Source organism: Dendropsophus ebraccatus, chromosome 15, assembly GCF_027789765.1.
Source record: "Dendropsophus ebraccatus isolate aDenEbr1 chromosome 15, aDenEbr1.pat, whole genome shotgun sequence".
NCBI classification, from domain to species: Eukaryota; Metazoa; Chordata; class Amphibia; order Anura; family Hylidae; genus Dendropsophus; species Dendropsophus ebraccatus.
In genome coordinates this window covers 7241886-7260704 of record NC_091468.1, presented here as the reverse complement: position 1 = coordinate 7260704, position 18819 = coordinate 7241886, and the positions used below count along the sequence as shown (strand labels likewise).

At 46.0% G+C, this 18819-nt stretch overlaps 1 protein-coding gene across 6 annotated transcripts in view; it reads left to right on the top strand.

The window, feature by feature from the left end:
* Positions 1-18819, top strand: part of WDPCP (WD repeat containing planar cell polarity effector) — a 209634-nt gene that overhangs the window by 92595 nt on the left and 98220 nt on the right. For all 6 annotated transcript variants that reach the window (XM_069955284.1, XM_069955283.1, XM_069955286.1 and 3 more), the window contains 3 exons: positions 2624-2815; positions 7361-7970; positions 18387-18575. In XM_069955284.1, coding sequence (XP_069811385.1) covers positions 2624-2815; positions 7361-7970; positions 18387-18575 — 991 coding nt within the window. The remainder of the gene's footprint in view (positions 1-2623; positions 2816-7360; positions 7971-18386; positions 18576-18819) is intronic.

Below are 18819 nucleotides of genomic sequence, written 5' to 3'. Positions count from 1 at the left end.
TTTTGCTCCAGTCTCATCTTGTTGCTTGACATTTAAAACAAGCCGACCGAAATCCTTCATGTAGGCCGCCGCTGTCAGGCAACCATGACTCTACATTTTGGTATTGATTGGAGTCGTTGAAGTAAATTCCTTTTTAAGTTAATCCTCATCCCTTACCACAACAGGAGAAAGCGTGTGTCTGTGCATCTATGCAGATGTTCATCACACACATCAAGAAGACAACAGGAATAAAAAATATATATAAATATATTGCTGAATATTTCATATGCAAAGTCGTATTTTCTATGCAGTGGGTCCTGGTTCTGATGGTCTCTGGGTTACTCTGTTTGATAAGATATGTATATTTGTTATGTAGCCGGTGAAAAGAAAATAATTATTTGCTACTTTTGGTCATCAGCCAATCTGATCTGCCGGTTCATCTTATGGCTCCGGGGGATCACCATGCAGATACTTCTGTCACCAGTCGGAGGGGCGGAAGGATGGAAATCAATATTTTAGTTATCACAGAAGGGTATCTTAGGGAAAATGAAATCATTATAAAGTGTAGAACATAAGAAGTGGAAACACGAAGACATTGAGATGTATACTGAAAAAGAAAAAACATCAGTATATGTCTGCGCATCCGCATGATGTTTTTTTCAATAAATTTTAGTCTTTAATTTGAATATAATTGGATTTTTTTTAGTTTGCAAAGTTAACAAGATGAACAAAGAAAACAGAAGGTCATATATAGAGAATTTTATATAATCTTCAATAAGGGTCGGTTCACACTACGGAATCAGCACGGATAAGTTCCCCTAGATTCCATCGCTCGTACCCACACGTGGCGGCGTGCATCTTCTTCATGCCATAGACACCATTCTATGGCCGGGCCGAGTGTGCCGTCTGCTGAAAGAATTGACATAGTGTCTATGGCATGGAGAAGATACATGCCGCCGCGAGCGAGTACGAGTGATGGAATCCGCCAGAACTTTTTCTCGCGGATTCCGTAGTGTGAACCTACCCTAAGAGTGGATACATTGTACAGTATGAATGTAATACAGTGGCACACGTCACATTTCGTGCTGCCAGATCATGGATAAATGGACAAAATTCTGAAAATTTGTTGCCCCATTCAATTCCATGACCAGAATGTTGTCAGCTAGTGAGATGTGTGGTTTGGCCAGAGGCGTGAAACATAAAGTAAACCCAATCAGAACTTGTTCAATGCGCCAGGACATGGGTCTCCAAACTGCAGCCCTCCAGCTGTTGCAAAACCACAATTCCCGTCATACCCATACCGCTAAAGCTTTGGATTAGGCTCTCCAGGCATTATGGGAAATGTAGTATTGTATCAGCTGGAGGACTGCAGTTTAGAGACCCATGCACTAGGAGATCAGTGCGCTCCGTATCGGGTAGGACCACACGATTACTGGTCTGTTCGCTCCACCCTTTGCTGCAGTCAGCCGTCGTCCACACATCCTCTATGTACAGCCAATAAACACTCATTTTTGCCAGGGCAAAATGACCTAATTAGCCAACAAATGGGTGTTTGCCGATAATCACCTTGTGGCATAGTGCCCTTAGGCTACTTCCCCATGGAATGGAATTACAGATTTTCTTTGACAAAACCCACAGGAGAACATCATTACTAAATTGTGTGGATTTTTTTTCTGTTGATCCTGGTGTGAAATATGCAAATTAAAAGGAAAAAAACTATTCTAGTAGACTGTAGGCAGTCCTAGTGGTTTAAACAAATCTGTCATGTCTCTGGTCTGACTATGACTATTTCTACCATCTCTTAGTTGGCTTGACTTTTGCATCGGTAATGTGGCACACTTTTTGCAGCCTTTTAGTGAATCTGTTGCCACTTTCCTGTACGCCGTGTTAACTTTTGACTTTAAACCATCACTAGTCGGGCGCACATCATCCTGTGTATCTTCATCAGAATGTGCGACTTAACAATCCAGCGATCATTTGTGTGGCCCGGCTGTGTGGTTGATCAAGTCTTAAGGTAGTCTTCCTCCAGATGAGAGGAAACTGTGTCTATAGTGCCTCTTATAGATGAAAGCTACTGTCCAACCCATTGTAGAGTTTTGATACATAACTAGAGGTATTGGCCAAACCCAAACAACAATTTGAACGATATACCTAGTTGTATTTCATAATAGGTCAGACTTTGGCGTACACGATAGCTACCTATAGGTGGCACTAGAGGCAATTTTCTTCCATCTTGCTCTAGAATCCCTTATGCTTTTTATTTTGATCTACTAAATGGAAGCCTTAATGTTAGAGCATATAAATATAGATCTTTTAGTCAACGTATATAATGTTGTATAGAAAACCTTCTCAGATTTGCTATGGATGTTTAGATAAGCTGTCTATTGTTTATGGGTGCAACCGAAATGTCCACCCATATTGGTCATTGGAGAAAACAAAGACTGGGCATGCTGGAGTTCAACATGTCTTATGTATAGCTCACCTGGGGATAACACCTGCACCTGCACCTATGGCCAGCTTTGGCTGAATGGTGACTAGATATTGGAAACAATAGATATTTCCGTCCCTTGCCATATCCAGTGTAGTTCATGTAATTGGTGACTGTAAATGACAAAGATTTTGCTTTCTTTTGTTCGTTTTATAGATCACATACGTTGATATACCAGGACCGAAGGTTCGACAGCTTAATCGTCGCCTCTCATTGAATTGTGTGCAGGATCTTGCCATTTGTTGGTGGCCTGTACCCGATGATGACGTCTTGCCTTGGACTCCAATATCAAGTGAGAAAGACCGGGCTAACCTAGTCCTGTTCGGCTGCTCTAATAACAGACTTGAGGTAAGGTGTCCATGCCGGGGTAAATAAAAAACCTACTGTCACGTCCTTCACTATATTCATGGCCGTGACTAGTTCACTACCGTCATCATTGTTTTCTGCATCCTGTAATAACCAGGAAAATATACAGAAGACCTCCCATGATGGTAAAGAGGAAAAACTAGTACAATCACCTCAACTACATCATGATTTTTTTAATCATATTTCTCAGATTTGGATTCCTAGGAAGTGAATATATGATAGCAAACGGAGGCTAAGGGGGTTGTCCAGCATTTTGTTCCTTTTTCTTTAGGCTTCATGGTGGCCTTGCCCGTAACACAGGTTGTCCTGCTTAAAAATCACACCGTATTGCATCCCCTAAATTGTGCTGCATCGCAGCTGATCCAGATCCGTATGGTCACACTTTGACCCACAAGTGGCCGTGACTCGACAGTTGCCAAAAATCCAGCGCTGATTTCTGGCCTTCATCACAACATGACCCTATTGGCTAACATTGTTATTTAAGGAGTGCAACATGGTAGTCTTCACCTTAAAACTCTTGTAGCACTAGTCTAAAGGCAGACAGGCTGGGATGAAAAAATATAAAACTCACTTGCTTGTTCCTTATTGCTGCAAAATCACCTATCTGGACTTCAGCAAAGCCTTGGATACAGATCCACATAAAGAGCTGATAGAGAAGTTAGTGAGAATTTGACTTCTGATGGTAGTGGTGTGTATTGTATTCTGAGCAGAGACAAGCGGTGGCCACAGGAGTGTGTTCTTTTTAATATGTTTGTAAGTGACATAAGAGAAGGGTTGGTAGGTAAGGATAGTGATATAGGAGAAGAGTTGGTAGGTAAGGATAGTGACATAGGAGAAGGGTTGGTAGGTAAGGTTAGTGACATAGGAGAAGGATTGGTGGGTAAGGATAGTGATATAGGAGAAGGGTTGGTAGGTAAGGATAGTGACATAGGAGAAGGGTTGGTAGGTAAGGATAGTGACATAGGAGAAGGGTTGGTAGGTAGGGATAGTGACATAGGAGAAGGGTTGGTAGGTAAGGATAGTGACATAGGAGAAGGGTTGGTAGGTAAGGATAGTGACATAGGAGAAGGGTTGGTAGGTAAGGATAGTGACATAGGAGAAGGGTTGGTAGGTAAGGTTAGTGACATAGGAGAAGGATTGGTAGGTAAGGATAGTGACATAGGAGAAGGGTTGGTAGGTAAGGATAGTGACATAGGAGAAGGGTTGGTAGGTAAGGACAGTGGCATAGGAGAAGGGTTGGTAGGTAAGGATAGTGACATAGGAGAAGGTTTGATGGGTAAGGATAGTGACATAGGAGAAGGTTTGGTAGGTAAGGATAGTGACATAGGAAAAGGGTTGGTAGGTAAGGATAGTGACATAGGAGAAGGATTGGTAGGTAAGGATAGTGACATAGGAGAAGGGTTGGTGGGTAAGGATAGTGACATAGAAGGTTTGGTGGGTAAGGATAGTGACATAGGAGAAGGTTTGGTAGGTAAAGATAGTGACATAGGAGAAGGTTTGGTGGGTAAGGATAGTGACAAAGAAGAAGGTTTGGTAGGTAAGGATAGTGACATAGGAGAAGGGTTGGTGGGTAAGGATAGTAACATAGGAGAAGGATTGGTAGGTAAGGATAGTGACATAGGAGAAGGGTTGGTAGGTAAGGATAGTGACATAGGAGAAGGGTTGGTGGGTAAGGATAGTGACATAGGAGAAGGATTGGTAGGTAAGGATAGTGACATAGGAGAAGGGTTGGTGGGTAAGGATAGTGACATAGGAGAAGGGTTGGTAGGTAAGGATAGTGACATAGGAGAAGGGTTGGTGGGTAAGGATAGTGACATAGGAGAAGGTTTGGTGGGTAAGGATAGTGACATAGGAGAAGGTTTGATGGGTAAGGATAGTGACATAGGAGAAGGTTTGGTAGGTAAGGATAGTGACATAGGAGAAGGTTTGGTAGGTAAGGATAGTGACATAGGAGAAGGGTTGGTAGGTAAGGATAGTGACATAGGAGAAGGGTTGGTGGGTAAGGATAGTGACATAGGAGAAGGATTGGTAGGTAAAGATAGTGACATAGGAGAAGGGTTGGTAGGTAAGGTTAGTGACATAGTATAAGGGTTGGTAGGTAAGGATAGTGACATAGGAGAAGGTTTGGTGGGTAAGGATAGTGACATAGGAGAAGGGTTGGTAGGTAAGGATAGTGACATAGGAGAAGGGTTGGTGGGTAAGAATAGTGACATAGAAGGTTTGGTAGGTAAGGATAGTGACATAGGAGAAGGGTTGGTGGGTAAGGATAGTGACATGGGAGAAGGTTCGGTAGGTAAGGATAGTGACATAGGAGAAGGGTTGGTGGGTAAGGATAGTGATATAGGAGAAGGGTTGGTAGGTAAGGATAGTGACATGGGAGAAGGTTCGGTAGGTAAGGATAGTGACATAGGAGAAGGGTTGGTGGGTAAGGATAGTGACATAGGAGAAGGGTTGGTGGGTAAGGATGGTGACATAGGAGAAGGGTTGGTGGGTAAGGATGGTGACATCACATTTGGAATACTGTGTCCAGTTCTGGAGACCTCACCTAGAGAAAGACACTGATAAAATAGAACGAGTCCAAAGACTGCTACTAAAATGATGGAGGTGTGAGGCATAAAACATATCAGCAAAGACTGAAGGAATTGAATCTGTACAATCTGGAAGAAATAAGGGAAAGGGAGGACATGATCAAAAGCTATAAATATGTTAAAGGACTAAATAAGGTTCCGGAGGGAAGTGATTTTAATAAAAAACTGAACTTGAGAATAAGGGGATATAATCTAAGGTTATAGGAGGAAAGATCAGAAACGTGAGAAAATATTACTTTACTAAAAGAGTAGTAGTTGCTTGGAACAAACTTCCAGCAGATGTGGTTGGTAAATCTACAGTAAGTGAATGTAAACCTGCCTGGTATATACATATATCTATCCTAAAATAATAATAAGGGAAATACTAAAAGGGCCGACTAGATGGACCAGGGGGCTCTTTCTGCCAGCAATCTTCTATGTTTCTATGTTAGTAAATTGTCTTTATTGCTCACCACTTCCTAGTCTCGGAGTCTCATAGCAGAACCTGTGCAACATTTGAACAGCAACAGCTGATTGTTGTTTAAATTGTTATAAAATCATGTTTTCCTTCTAAGTTCAAGTGTCATAGCCAAGATGCTGAGCTTCAGTGTGCATGCCTCTTTTCTCCCCCTTTCCTTACCTATCCCCTGTCCTGTACTGATTTTGAAGACTTAGTGCTAGAAGCAAGGGAGGTAGTGGTGGGGGGAGGAGGAGGCGTGCATGCTGCAGCTCAGCACCTCATCTATGACACTTCGACTTAGAATGAAAACATTGTCTAACAGTGTAAACAGCCATCAGCTACCAGACAGATATTATTTTCTTTATCTCCCTATCTGCCCATGTCTGCAGCTCTGAGCATCATATAAGTGAAGTTGGCCGACTAAAGTATAAAAAAAAAATACCCCAAAAAATAACAGCAGGAGAAAGAACTTTTATTAATCATTGCAACTTTTAGACATTTGTGAGACCAGGCAAGAAAAACTTTCTTTACAGCTGGATCCTCGCCTGTAGTTCAATCTGTTGGTTGATTTATTAGGTTATTACTTTGACTTCCAGAATTAATAAACAGAAGCGGTGGGTTCAGCTATTATTGGATAGCAATGCAATACAATGAAAGGTGCAATTAAGTGTAGGAGACCTGTGTGATTTAAGATTTACTTCCCGTAAAAAAAAAAAAAAAAAAGATTTGGCCTATAGCCATGAAATTCATAAATCCTCCGGCTTCAGAGCACTATATGATTTATTTTCATTACAACTTTCATTGGAGCAACACTCCCTAATGTCTTAATACATCAAAAAAAGACTAATATGCGTGTTACCATTGTACTGTTGAAAAGCACAGTGTCGCTCTTTGCAACGTGAGCCTTATCCTGTGGCAGAATCCCAAGGAAGAGGTAATTAAAATAAAATGATTAAATCACCATTTCTCAAATTGAGTCCTTTGTGATTCCCCACGTCTCTGCTGGTCACTGCTCGTCGCTTCCCGTGTAATTCCTTTCCCGTGGTTTGGGGATTTAGCACATTTGTTTCCTAATAATTGCAATTAAAATAACACTAACAATATTGTCCACCCCTCGGTGCATAACACACTCCATGTGTTTTACCTATGGCTTTGTATCAGGTAAACAGGCACTATTGCTTATTGAGAAGCAATGGGAATTTAACAAGCAGGCTGGAGGGTTGCACTTCTGCTTCCTTATAGACTATATGGATAATTAACAGAAAAGTCTGGGATCCAGCAAGTTCTTTTTGAGTAGCAGGGAAGAAGCAACCAGAGACAGTGCTGCCGAATGGTTCTGCCAATTGCCATTTCTCTGAGCGTATTTTTTTTGTGAAGTTGTACATGAAGCTTTTTCAGCAGCTTACTGACATTGTGCATTTGAAATATTTTTTTCCTCCTTATCGTCCCTATCCAACTAGAAAGCCAGGATGTATGACCCAAGTGTGCTCTTCTTCTTAGGTGCTGAGCTTCATCCGCACAGAGGGAGACATGCTGGACGCCAGCTTCAGTATTACTCAGCCTTACCAAGTACATACAGTAGAGCACTCAATGAACTCCAACAAGGAACCAATGGCTGACAGCTGCATCTACGAGTGTGCAAGAAACAAAGTGCAATGTGTTTCCGTCACTAAAATTCCCCTCAATTCCCGTGCCATAAGCTGCAGCAGGAACAGAGCCGAGGACAAGCTTCTCCTTGGTTGTGAAGATTCTTCAGTAATTCTCTATGAGTCCCAGCGCAGAGTGACTCTTCTGGCCCAGGCTGACGTTCTTCCGGCACTCGTACATTGGCATCCTGCTGAGTGTATCTTTGTGGTGAGCAACAACCAAGGAGAGCTGCAGCTATTTGACATGGCACTGTCCCCCATAAAGGTCCAGCTTCTTGCTGAAAACATTGCCCCAGTATCCACCCTGCAATGCAACAAGCAGTTTGAGGTGTCCAGCAGCCTGGTGGACATGAAGTGGACGTGCCCTCACACTACAGAGCAGAGCATCGATGGTGCCAATATATATAATCTTCTGTTTCTGAGATTTCACGGAGGACCCTTAGGAGTTCTTCAGTTCAAGCTTGGTAAGATATTAGGATATAGAGGTCTTTTTTGCATTGAGATTTTCCTAAAGAATTGTATAATGATTGTGGCTCAGCATTTGTTGCTTACATCATCTGACCTTGGCGTATAATCAAAGTCAGATGTCAGGACTCCTCAGTTACCTGGAATACAATAATCCAAAGGAACAGCACCGGCTGGAAATATATAGAAATAGAGTGCTTGCCTCACCGGATAGGACCCCCCTGTCCGGACACAAATCCAAAAATTCAGCAGTGTCTCATGCTGTCTCTGCTGAATTTTTGGATTTTCCTCAGTTACCTGGTCATCTGTCAGCCTGCAAGGAGCAACGCTCTGTAGATTTAAGTTCTTTAGGCGTGCGACCACACCCAGGGAGACGTTCTACTGGGGATTTCTGGAGTGATAGGCGTACAGCCACTCTGGGCAGCGGGCCCTTAGGAGAGCCAGGGGGCTGCACCGATCAGCTCCAGGACCAAAGGGCTGCACCAATCAGCTGCAGGGCCAGGGGGCTGCACCAATCAGCTGCAGGGCCAGGGGGCTGCACCAATCAGCTGGAGGGCCAGGGAGCTGCACCAATCAGCTGCAGGGCCAGGGAGCTGCACCAATCAGCTGGAGGGCCAGGGAGCTGCACCAATCAGCTGCAGGGCCAGGGGGCTGCACCAATCAGCTGCAGGACCAGGAGGTTGCACCAATCAGCTGCAGGGCCGGGAGCATCACCAATCAGCTGCAGGGCCAGGGGGCTGCACCAATCAGCTGCAGGGCCAGGGGCCTGCACCAATCACCTGCAGGAGCAGCGTCTGGGCACTTCATTTAAACCTCCTGGGATCTGTCAGCTGTGCCTGTGATAGTTTAATGAAAAGTCCGGGCAGACCTCTTTTTTCGAAAGTGCTGGGGAGGGGAGGATAAAAGAAGTAACATGCTCCATATTCCCGGCTTCAGTACTGGTGGCTGCATGCTGCTGATCCAGTCACCGTCCGCTTCCTGGTCTGAGCGAGTACCTGGGTTGTGGCATGTCAGGTCCTCTCAGCCAGTCAGCAGCTGTAGCGGGGTCCCTCTATGGCTGCTGATTGGCTTAGCGGACCTGACACGTCATGACCCTCCCCAGCACTTGTGACAGAAAGAGTTCTGCTCGGACTTCTCCTTTAAGCTTGCCATACTTCACCATACTTCTGCATTGCACATTGTGTTCACTTGACATTTGGCGTTGTTTCCCTGATCACAGCTTTGTCTCATGATTTGGTACATCACTATGGACTGTGTTTCTGACCTCAGCTTGTTTGTGGTTATCCCAGTCTGATTTGTTACTGCGTTGCTCTCTCGGTTCTGACCCTTTGCTTGACATTTGACATCCTTTTTCCTAAGGGCCTACTGATTTGTTACCCTTACGTTCCTGGCTGTTTCCCTAACTGGTCCTGCAGCATAGGGAATGTCACCCAGTTGGGATCTGTCACCTAGGGCAGTAGATCCAGGTAGGGAGGGACAGTGGGCTGGGTTCATTTAGGGCTCACTGCTCCCCTACAGATGTGACATCAGACATATATAATTCAGCGTCATCTTAGCTGTCACCGGCCGGGAAGCATTCAGTCATTGTATGGGAGGTTATTAACAGGGGGCATTGGCAAATCCCAGACTCTGCAGCTTATTTTAAGCTAGGATGCCAACTGGGTTGTCCTGCTTGGTGATTGGCAGCTCTTTGTGTCACTGAGTAGGACTGCCCACTTCACTCAAAATAAGTAGAAATTTACCTGATTAAATGACAAGTTATCCTGGAACTTTTCCTGCAAAATTAAATCTCAATTTACTCAGCTCCCACTGATATATTAACTTAAATTAAGAAAATATTAAATGCCATAATTCAAAGGGAAGACCTGCATATCAGACCAGGGGTAAGACCAATTCATATACATTAGTATACTAGTGCAACAAACACAGATTCAGGGGGGATCTGGACAAGGTAAAACTTAGAGGGTTGTTCCAAGTATCTCTGTACAGCAAAGTAGCAGAAAATAGAACCGGTTTCTGCATCACCGACCAGCCAGGGATTGGCGCAGTGCACCTGGAATATCTGCTGCCGACTCTTTGGAATTACCAATGTTTTTGTGTGTTCTGTGTTCCTGTATAATTGTGTCTAGCAGGTTATATGAAAGTGACTGGACGGCCATTGTTTTCTGTTTTGTACCGCTAGTGGGAGGCGGGAAGGCAGCTTGTGTATTGTGGATTGAAGTGGTGATGGCAGGGACACAAAATGTTCTGCTATGAGTAGAAGCTGAAGTACTACGTACCATGGCAGGAAGAAACAAAACTGTTTTCTCATTCAGTCTTTCAGTGTTTTGTTATTTCTCGAGTCCTTAAGTCAACAGGGAATTAGAGACAGAAACACGGCCAAATGTACGGCAAGTTGGCAGCGCTACTGACCAGCGTCGTTCAGCCAACTGGAGACGCACACGAAGACATTAGAAGACAACTGTCTCTTTATTGCAGAACACAAATGAACATCAATGGATTCTACGAGTCACTTTGTTTCAGCCGTCTATGAAATCTTACAGTATGTTGTTTTAGTTAATTGAAGTTCAAGATGTCATGAGGCTTTTACACATTTCTTTTAAAAAGGAAATCAATGCTCTTTATACAACTACAACAAGTAAGGGTCCTTCTAGAAGGTCGGCTATGGGACCGGGCAAGGAGGGCCGATCACTGAGATTAGCGCTTGTTTGCAGGGCCTTTATAAGGTAACTAATCGCATGGCTGGTTCACACGAACAATCTCTATATCGTTCATGCGGCCATGTAAATATCCCGCTATCGGCTGCACATCTGCTACTTACACACAGAGATGTGCAGCAGATCGATAAATTTTGAAGCTGCAAAAAAGCCAATGATCGGACGTTTTTCCTATCCTCTGCGGATTGCTGACACTTTTACACGGGTCGTATATTGGCCGTTTCTAGCTATGCTTCTTGCCAATAATCGCCCTATGTAAAAGAGCCAGAATAATGGGTTACACTTACTAAATTCTCCCCCCCTCCAAAAACCTTAACTGGCTTGGAGCTAGCAGAGATGTTAAAGTATGATAGGTAGGAGTAAGCAGAGGTCAGGGCTGGTAGCAGGCGGGACAGCATCATCATCGAGACAAGCCGACACCTAACCAAGAAGAACAGGGACAATTTTACATCAAATTAAACTGGAACCAAGAAGACCTTAAGGCCCTATTCCACGGAACGATTATCGTTCGTATTCGGCCGCTACGGACGATAATCGTCCGGTGGAATAGAGTGCAACGATCAGCCGACATCGTTCATGTCGGCTGATCGTTGCAGTCACTTGTTTTTCAACATGTTGAAAAACAAGCGACTGATATAGCAGCGATCTGCTGCCGTCGCTCCGTTGAATAGGAGCATCGGCAGCAGACGCTGCTATATCCTATGGGCTGCCCGGACGATCAGCGATCCCCCGGGCAGCCCCCCCCCCCCCCCCGCAGCTCCCGCCGCCCCTCCCGCGTTGAATAGCGGCGGCAGCGAGCGGGGAACGAGGAGCAAACGAGCGCTGAGAGCGCTCGTTTGCTCCTCTAAACGACCTGTGGAATAGGCCCATTAGGCCTAATTCACACGTCTGCTCTTCTGGCTGCAATTGCGGACAGAACATAAAACCAATGTAATTCAATGGACCTGTTCACACGCCCATTCGTGTATATGGGGCCGCGATCTGTGCTGCAAAAAATCGGGACATTTTGTAATGTGGACCATTTTTTGCGGCACGGATCGCTAGGGCAATAAAGTGGGAACGTAGTGCTCTGTGAAGCACGGAACACTACGGATGCACATTCGCGGACTGTACTACGGGTGTGTGAATGAGGCCTTACTGCTGGGACAATGGGTACTATAGACTGGAGGCATTTTAGTATTGACTTGAGTCAGTGGCATTTAGAGGTGCACCGGCTCTTTAAATACTGGGAGCAGATGCATGCGTGCAACCCATAAGCAGAGCGCGACTCAACCCACATATGGAAGGAGCGCGGCTCCTAGGAGGTGAATGCTGGGCTCCTGAAGAACTCCTCTGAGATGGTATCACACTTATGATGTATGGCTGCATTTCTATGGATGTTTCTATATTTCTGCCGGCTCTCCCGCGCACAGGTTCGCACATTCTCCCGTTCTACAACCGCAGAAAACAACACAACAAGTGATAAGATTAGCAGAACGTACTCGTGACAGAAGTTTGACAAAGGATAATCTAGATGAATATCTTCATATTTGGCAGCTATGGATTATGTCTCCGGTAGGATCCTATCTGATAGTTTTGTAATATAATGTGCTTAATCCTTTTATTGGCAAATAACATTTCAGGTTTGTCTGTTATCTCACCGTACTGTATTTAATTATGATTCTACTATACTGGCATCTTATATAAGATGTATTGCCGCGTTAGTCCTGCCGCTAGATTTATGTCCAAGATGCTTATAGACCAGAAATAACTACAAGGGGGTCTGAAGTTTAGAACAGTGGAATTTAATTGGTACAGTTCTAAGATTTCCCAGAATTTCTGTCAGAACTTGCTCCTTGTCAGCTTCCAGTCTGCAAGGAGCAACGCTCTGCAGCTGGGAATTCTCCTGGCTTGCAGCCACACCCAGCAAGACATTCTGCTGGAGCCTCCTGGAGTGACAGGCACTCTGGGCAGGGGGGGTGTTACACGGGTCAGTAGGATTGCCAGGAGGCCGCACCAATCAGCTGCAGGGCCAGGAGGCCGCACCAATCAGCTGCAGGGCCAGGAGGCCGCACCAATCAGCTGCAGGGCCAGTAGGCAGCACCAATCAGCTGCAAGGCCAGGATTCCGCACCAATCAGCTGCAGAGCCAGGAGGCTGCACCAATCAGCCGCAGGGCCAGGAGGCCGCACCAATCAGCTCCAAGGTCAGGAGGCAGCACCAATCAGCTGCAGGGCCAGGAGGCCGCACCAATCAGCTGCAGGGCCAGGAGGCCGCACCAATCAGCTGCAGGGCCAGTAGGCAGCACCAATCAGCTGCAAGGCCAGGATTCCGCACCAATCAGCTCCAAGGTCAGGATTCCGCACCAGTCAGCTGCAGGGCCAGGAGGCCGCACCAATCAGCTGCAGGGCCAGTAGGCAGCACCAATCAGCTGCAAGGCCAGGATTCCGCACCAATCAGCTGCAGAGCCAGGAGGCTGCACCAATCAGCCGCAGGGCCAGGAGGCCGCACCAATCAGCTCCAAGGTCAGGAGGCAGCACCAATCAGCTGCAGGGCCAGGAGGCTGCACCAATCAGCTGCAGGGCCAGGAGGCCGCACCAATCAGCTGCAGGGCCAGTAGGCAGCACCAATCAGCTGCAAGGCCAGGATTCCGCACCAATCAGCTCCAAGGTCAGGATTCCGCACCAGTCAGCTGCAGGGCCAGGAGGCCGCACCAATCAGCTGCAGGGCCAGTAGGCAGCACCAATCAGCTGCAAGGCCAGGATTCCGCACCAATCAGCTGCAGAGCCAGGAGGCTGCACCAATCAGCCGCAGGGCCAGGAGGCCGCACCAATCAGCTCCAAGGTCAGGAGGCAGCACCAATCAGCTGCAGGGCCAGGAGGCAGCACCAATCAGCTGCAGGGCCAGGAGGCCGCACCAATCAGCTCCAAGGTCAGGAGGCAGCACCAATCAGCTGCAGGGCCAGGAGGCAGCACCAATCAGCTGCAGGGCCAGGAGGCCGCACCAATCAGCTCCAAGGTCAGGAGGCTGCACCAATCAGCTGCAGGGCCAAGGGGCTGCACCAATCAGCTGCAGAGCCAGGAGGCTAAACCAATCAGCTCCAAGGTCAGGAGGCTGCACCAATCAGCTGCAGAGCCAGGAGGCTAAACCAATCAGCTGCAGGGGTGGTGTCCAGACGCTCCATTTAAGCCTCCTTGGATGAATCAGCTGTGCCTGCAATTCTTCTCTGCTTCACCAGTGTTCCTTATTGTTCTTTGTGTATACTTGTGTTCCCTTGACCTTGGCTTCGTTTTGTGATTTTGTACTTCTCTACTGTTTGTGTTCGTGACCTCGGCTTGGCTTACCAACCTTCCCTCTTGTTTCTGACTCTGTACCGCACTGCTTTCTTAGCATTGACAACTGGCTTGTGTTCTGGTTTTCCTGTCGTATTCTGATTTGTGACCTGACGTTCCCGGACTCTTGGACTTCACCCACCACCTGATGGCCCCAGCACTTAGCAGTGTAGGGACCAACATCTAGTTGTCACTTGGAGCCTAGCACAAGACCAGCAAGTAGGCAGGGACATCACCCTGACCGGACACTTTCACTGTAGTCTCATAAAAAAGCTCGGCCATGTACTATATATTGTCTTGCCTCCATTTTATCAGCTTCCCATCTTCCCATGTAATAGGGGTTGTGCACCAATCTCCAGCAATCTATTGTGGTCCTCCCCTGTTCTCCAAGTCCCGCCTCCAACCCGGCCTGTCAGTGCCCGATCTGATGACGTCTCTGATATCCACTGGTACTGACAGGCAGGGCACGATACTGGAGGTGGGACTGAGGAAAGAGGAGGCTTGCATGTCATCTTTGAACTGTCCCGCTAGGGCTTACCTCCTGTCCTGAACGTGACCACCGATTTAAAAAAAACAACGCATCAGCTGATTGTGGTGGTATGTAGGGATGGTCCGAACCTGCTGAGGTTCGGGTTCGTACGAACCCGAACCCTCGGCAATGATTCAGAGAGGGTGGATACAGCGGGAGGACTGCCTGGAAAACTGGGATACAGCCATAACCATAGGCTGTATCCCAGTTTTCCAGGCGGTCCTCCCGCTGTATCCACCCGCTGCACGGATCGGCCAGACAGCGGGAATCTGATGCTGAGTGTTCGGGTTCATACGAACCTGAACCTCGGCAGGTTCGGACCATCCTTAGTGGTATGTAACACTTATATAAGCAGTAAAGTGGTACATTGGCTTAGAAGTATATGACCAGCCCTGGCAGGTTTGCCGCGCACAATCTTTCTCTATGCTCTCCTGTTATCACACAGTCTCTCTCTCCTCTTCGTAGTCTTCTTATACACACTGTTGACACCGCACCCCGCCGTCACCCCGCCACTGCACACTTCTCCAGTCAATTAATTTGTTTCATAAGACAAAAACACTGGTAAAACTATTAGATTTACATTGTCTTAACAGTCCCTTAAATTGCTTTACCTTTACAGCGCACCACATTTGTGTGATCTTAGGCCTCAGGTTTATTTTTCTCCCTCCCCAGTGACGCCGCGCAGAGCAGCCTTTGTGGAAAAAAAAGGCCCTTGACTTGCTATCTCGGGCACATTTGTGTTCTCGCACAGGCCAGAATGCTCACGGTGCGGGGATTTAGAGGCCTTCCAGCTAATTGCCATCTTGTAAATTTAATTGGACTGCCTCCCCAGACGCTGGTCTTAAATCAATTAGGCTAGGAGTTGGCTGTCACCTCTTCCTACCAAGAAGTGCACCATCCAAGTGAGGTCAAGCATCTAAAGGGGGAAAGATGTTTCACCTCAACCACCAAGATTTCTCACATTTTAAAATTCATTGTTTGCATTTAGATGAAGTATTTTTTTTTCTCAGCGTAAAATTCCCGTTTTCCCTTTCAATTCATTATTTCAGCTTGAATTTTCTTATGTAGGATCGTTACGGGTTTATTTTTTTTGTGACTGCTTCTTCTGTGTCACTTTAATAAGGTTAAGCAGTGCTCGGACAGTCCTTGTTAATGAGATCAATTGAACTTCTGGGGACGCATCAAGTGATAAATAATAAATCCTTTCCTTATTATTTTACAAGGCTTGTGGTTCTGGTCTTTGCCAACGAGAGCAACTACCATGAACGGCTAAACTACAAATAAAACCCCTCGCTCTGGATATTAGACAAATGTGATGTCATTTGGGAAACAATTTTATGTAGAACAAATTGTCACTTTTCTTGGCGGAGGTTTTTGTTTAAATTCTCTCGTAACCATTCAAGCCCGCTTTGATGTAATGCATTATGGAACATGCATACTTACATTAGTCTCTTTGAAATACATGTTATGTCTGTAGTGTAGTAGCTATTAGAGATGAGTGAACCTCCCATTAAGGAATTTTGCTGAGATCAGCAGTCAGATTTGATTTGTATTTGAAGGCTGATTCAGATTCTAACAGGAGCAGGGACTCCTGTCAAAAGACGGGTGTCCCTGCTCCTGTACATTGAGAAGCAAGGCATACACTTGGAGGACAGCCCATCTCATTTACCGGGTCAGGCTTAGAACATAGTACACCACAAGAGTAGGGACTGCTTTACCTTACAGTTTACATTTACTGAGCCTAGCACAGATGGCCGGCCTGGCAAAAGTGGTTATTCACTCAGCATCACTCCTTGCCTCCAGGTGGCACTAACTTGCTGGGCCAGGCACTCTTTAGTGTATGCCTCACCAGCCGGTGTACAGGAGCAGGCACTCTATAGTGTATGCCTCACCAGCCGGTGTACAGGAGCAGGCACTCTATAGTGTATTCCTCCCCAGCCTGTGTACAGGAGCAGGCACTCTATAGTGTATGCCTCACCAGCCGGTGTACAGGAGCAGGCACTCTATAGTGTATGCCTCACCAGCCGGTGTACAGGAGCAGGCACTCTATAGTGTATGCCTCACCAGCCGGTGTACAGGAGCAGGCACTCTATAGTGTATTCCTCACCAGCCGGTGTACAGGAGCAGGCACTCTTTAGTGTATGCCTCACCAGCCGGTGTACAGGAGCAGGCACTCTATAGTGTATTCCTCACCAGCCTGTGTACAGGAGCAGGCACTTTATAGTGTATGCCTCACCAGCCTGTGTACAGGAGCAGGCACTATATAGTGTATTCCTCACCAGCCGGTGTACAGGAGCAGGCACTCTATAGTGTATTCCTCACCAGCCTGTGTACAGGAGCAGGCACTCTTTAGTGTATGCCTCACCAGCCGGTGTACAGGAGCAGGCACTCTATAGTGTATTCCTCACCAGCCGGTGTACAGGAGCAGGCACTCTATAGTGTATTCCTCACCAGCCAGTGTACAGGAGCAGGCACTCTATAGTGTATTCCTCACCAGCCGGTGTACAGGAGCAGGCACTCTATAGTGTATTCCTCACCAGCCGGTGTACAGGAGCAGGCACTTTATAGTGTATTCCTCACCAGCCGGTGTACAGGAGCAGGCACTCTATAGTGTATACCTCACCAGCCAGTGTACAGGAGCAGGCACTCTATAGTGTATACCTCACCAGCCGGTGTACAGGAGCAGGCACTCTATAGTGTATTCCTCACCAGCCAGTGTACAGGAGCAGGCACTCTATAGTGTATTCCTCACCAGCCGGTGTACAGGAGCAGGCACTCTATAGTGTATTCCTCACCAGCCGGTGTACAGGAGCAGGCACTCCTGTCTCTAACAGCATCCCTGCTCTCGTATGCTGCAATTCGTACTAATCAAAAAAAAATTGAAACTTTACACAAAATCAGTTTGGAAGGAACCAATCTGCTCATCTCTCATTCCTATTTCAATATCTGCTGTACATGTGCTGTGTTTAAGATAGCTACACATAGGATAGCCAACGCTCAAACAAGCCTTCTGCTGTCAGCTACTGTTCCTGATCACCCTATACACATGACTTATTGTATAAATAATGTTTTTTATGTTAAACAAAGTTTCTAAGAATTTTTGGTTAAAATTTTTCCATTTTTCTATCTATATTATAAAACAATCCTGATACGTTGCAGTTCTCATTCTCACCACTGGGGCTAAAACTAAGCTGAGACTTTGTGTTGTGTCTGTGGTGATAAGAGGAGGCTGCTGTAAAGTGATCTGTACAGCATTGCAGCATCATATGACATCAGTAGATAGAGGAGACAATAGCAGCTCTCTGTGGAATGACCTCTTTACAGATCACAGAGCGCGCTCAGTAATGTTTCATTCACATTCATCTTAAGAGGTGACCTGTCAATTCTTTGAGCGGAGAGCGGAGGGGCGCGAGCCCTCCCATAGAGACGCCATTTGACACCAAAGCAAGCGATATTCCACGACGGAGAGTTCTGCTGCAGAATTCCGCCACATTTGCTCTCTCATATATATATATATATATATATATATATATATATATATATATATATATATATGAGAGAGCAAATGTGTATATATATATATATATATATATATATATATATACAGTGTACAGCAGCCTCCTCATCATTAGTAGAACCATGGGCGACTCATGTCCCTACATACACCTCTGTCTGTACATGCGCTGCTGCTTTATGGATGAAGCCCTAGTGATACATGGTATGAAGAGGATGAGTAAGTACAGGTCTAAGTGGAATTCCTCATACAGTGATGTTCTGCCCTACCCCATATTGTGCTGCATTTTTTGTATTTTGTAGTGTTTTATATTTTGTGTTATATTGTATTTTATATTTGCTTCAGGTGCTATATCCAGAGGACAGCTGGGCCCTGCGGTGCTTGTCTCTCAGTACCTCCGCCATGATGAAGTAGATGAAGCCATCGCTATACTGACATGTTTGAGCTGGAACACTGCTGGACAGCGATGCTATACATGCATGAGTGCCATAGTGAACCATCTCCTAAGGCAGAAGCTCAGCCCTGAAACTGAAGGTGACACCAGGATTTCTTCAACATATTTCTGTATATTTTCTCTATTTACAGACTTAAAATGTCCTAACTAGCCATGAGCGAACCCGAGCGTGCCGCATGTGATTACCGGTGGCTGGAGACATTGGATACTATCCGAGGGCTGCCTGGAAATCATGCACACTATCTGTGGCCTATGGCTGTATCCATGTTTTCCAGGACTCTCTAGGGCTGTTTCCAACTTCTGCAGCTGCTGGTAATCAAATGC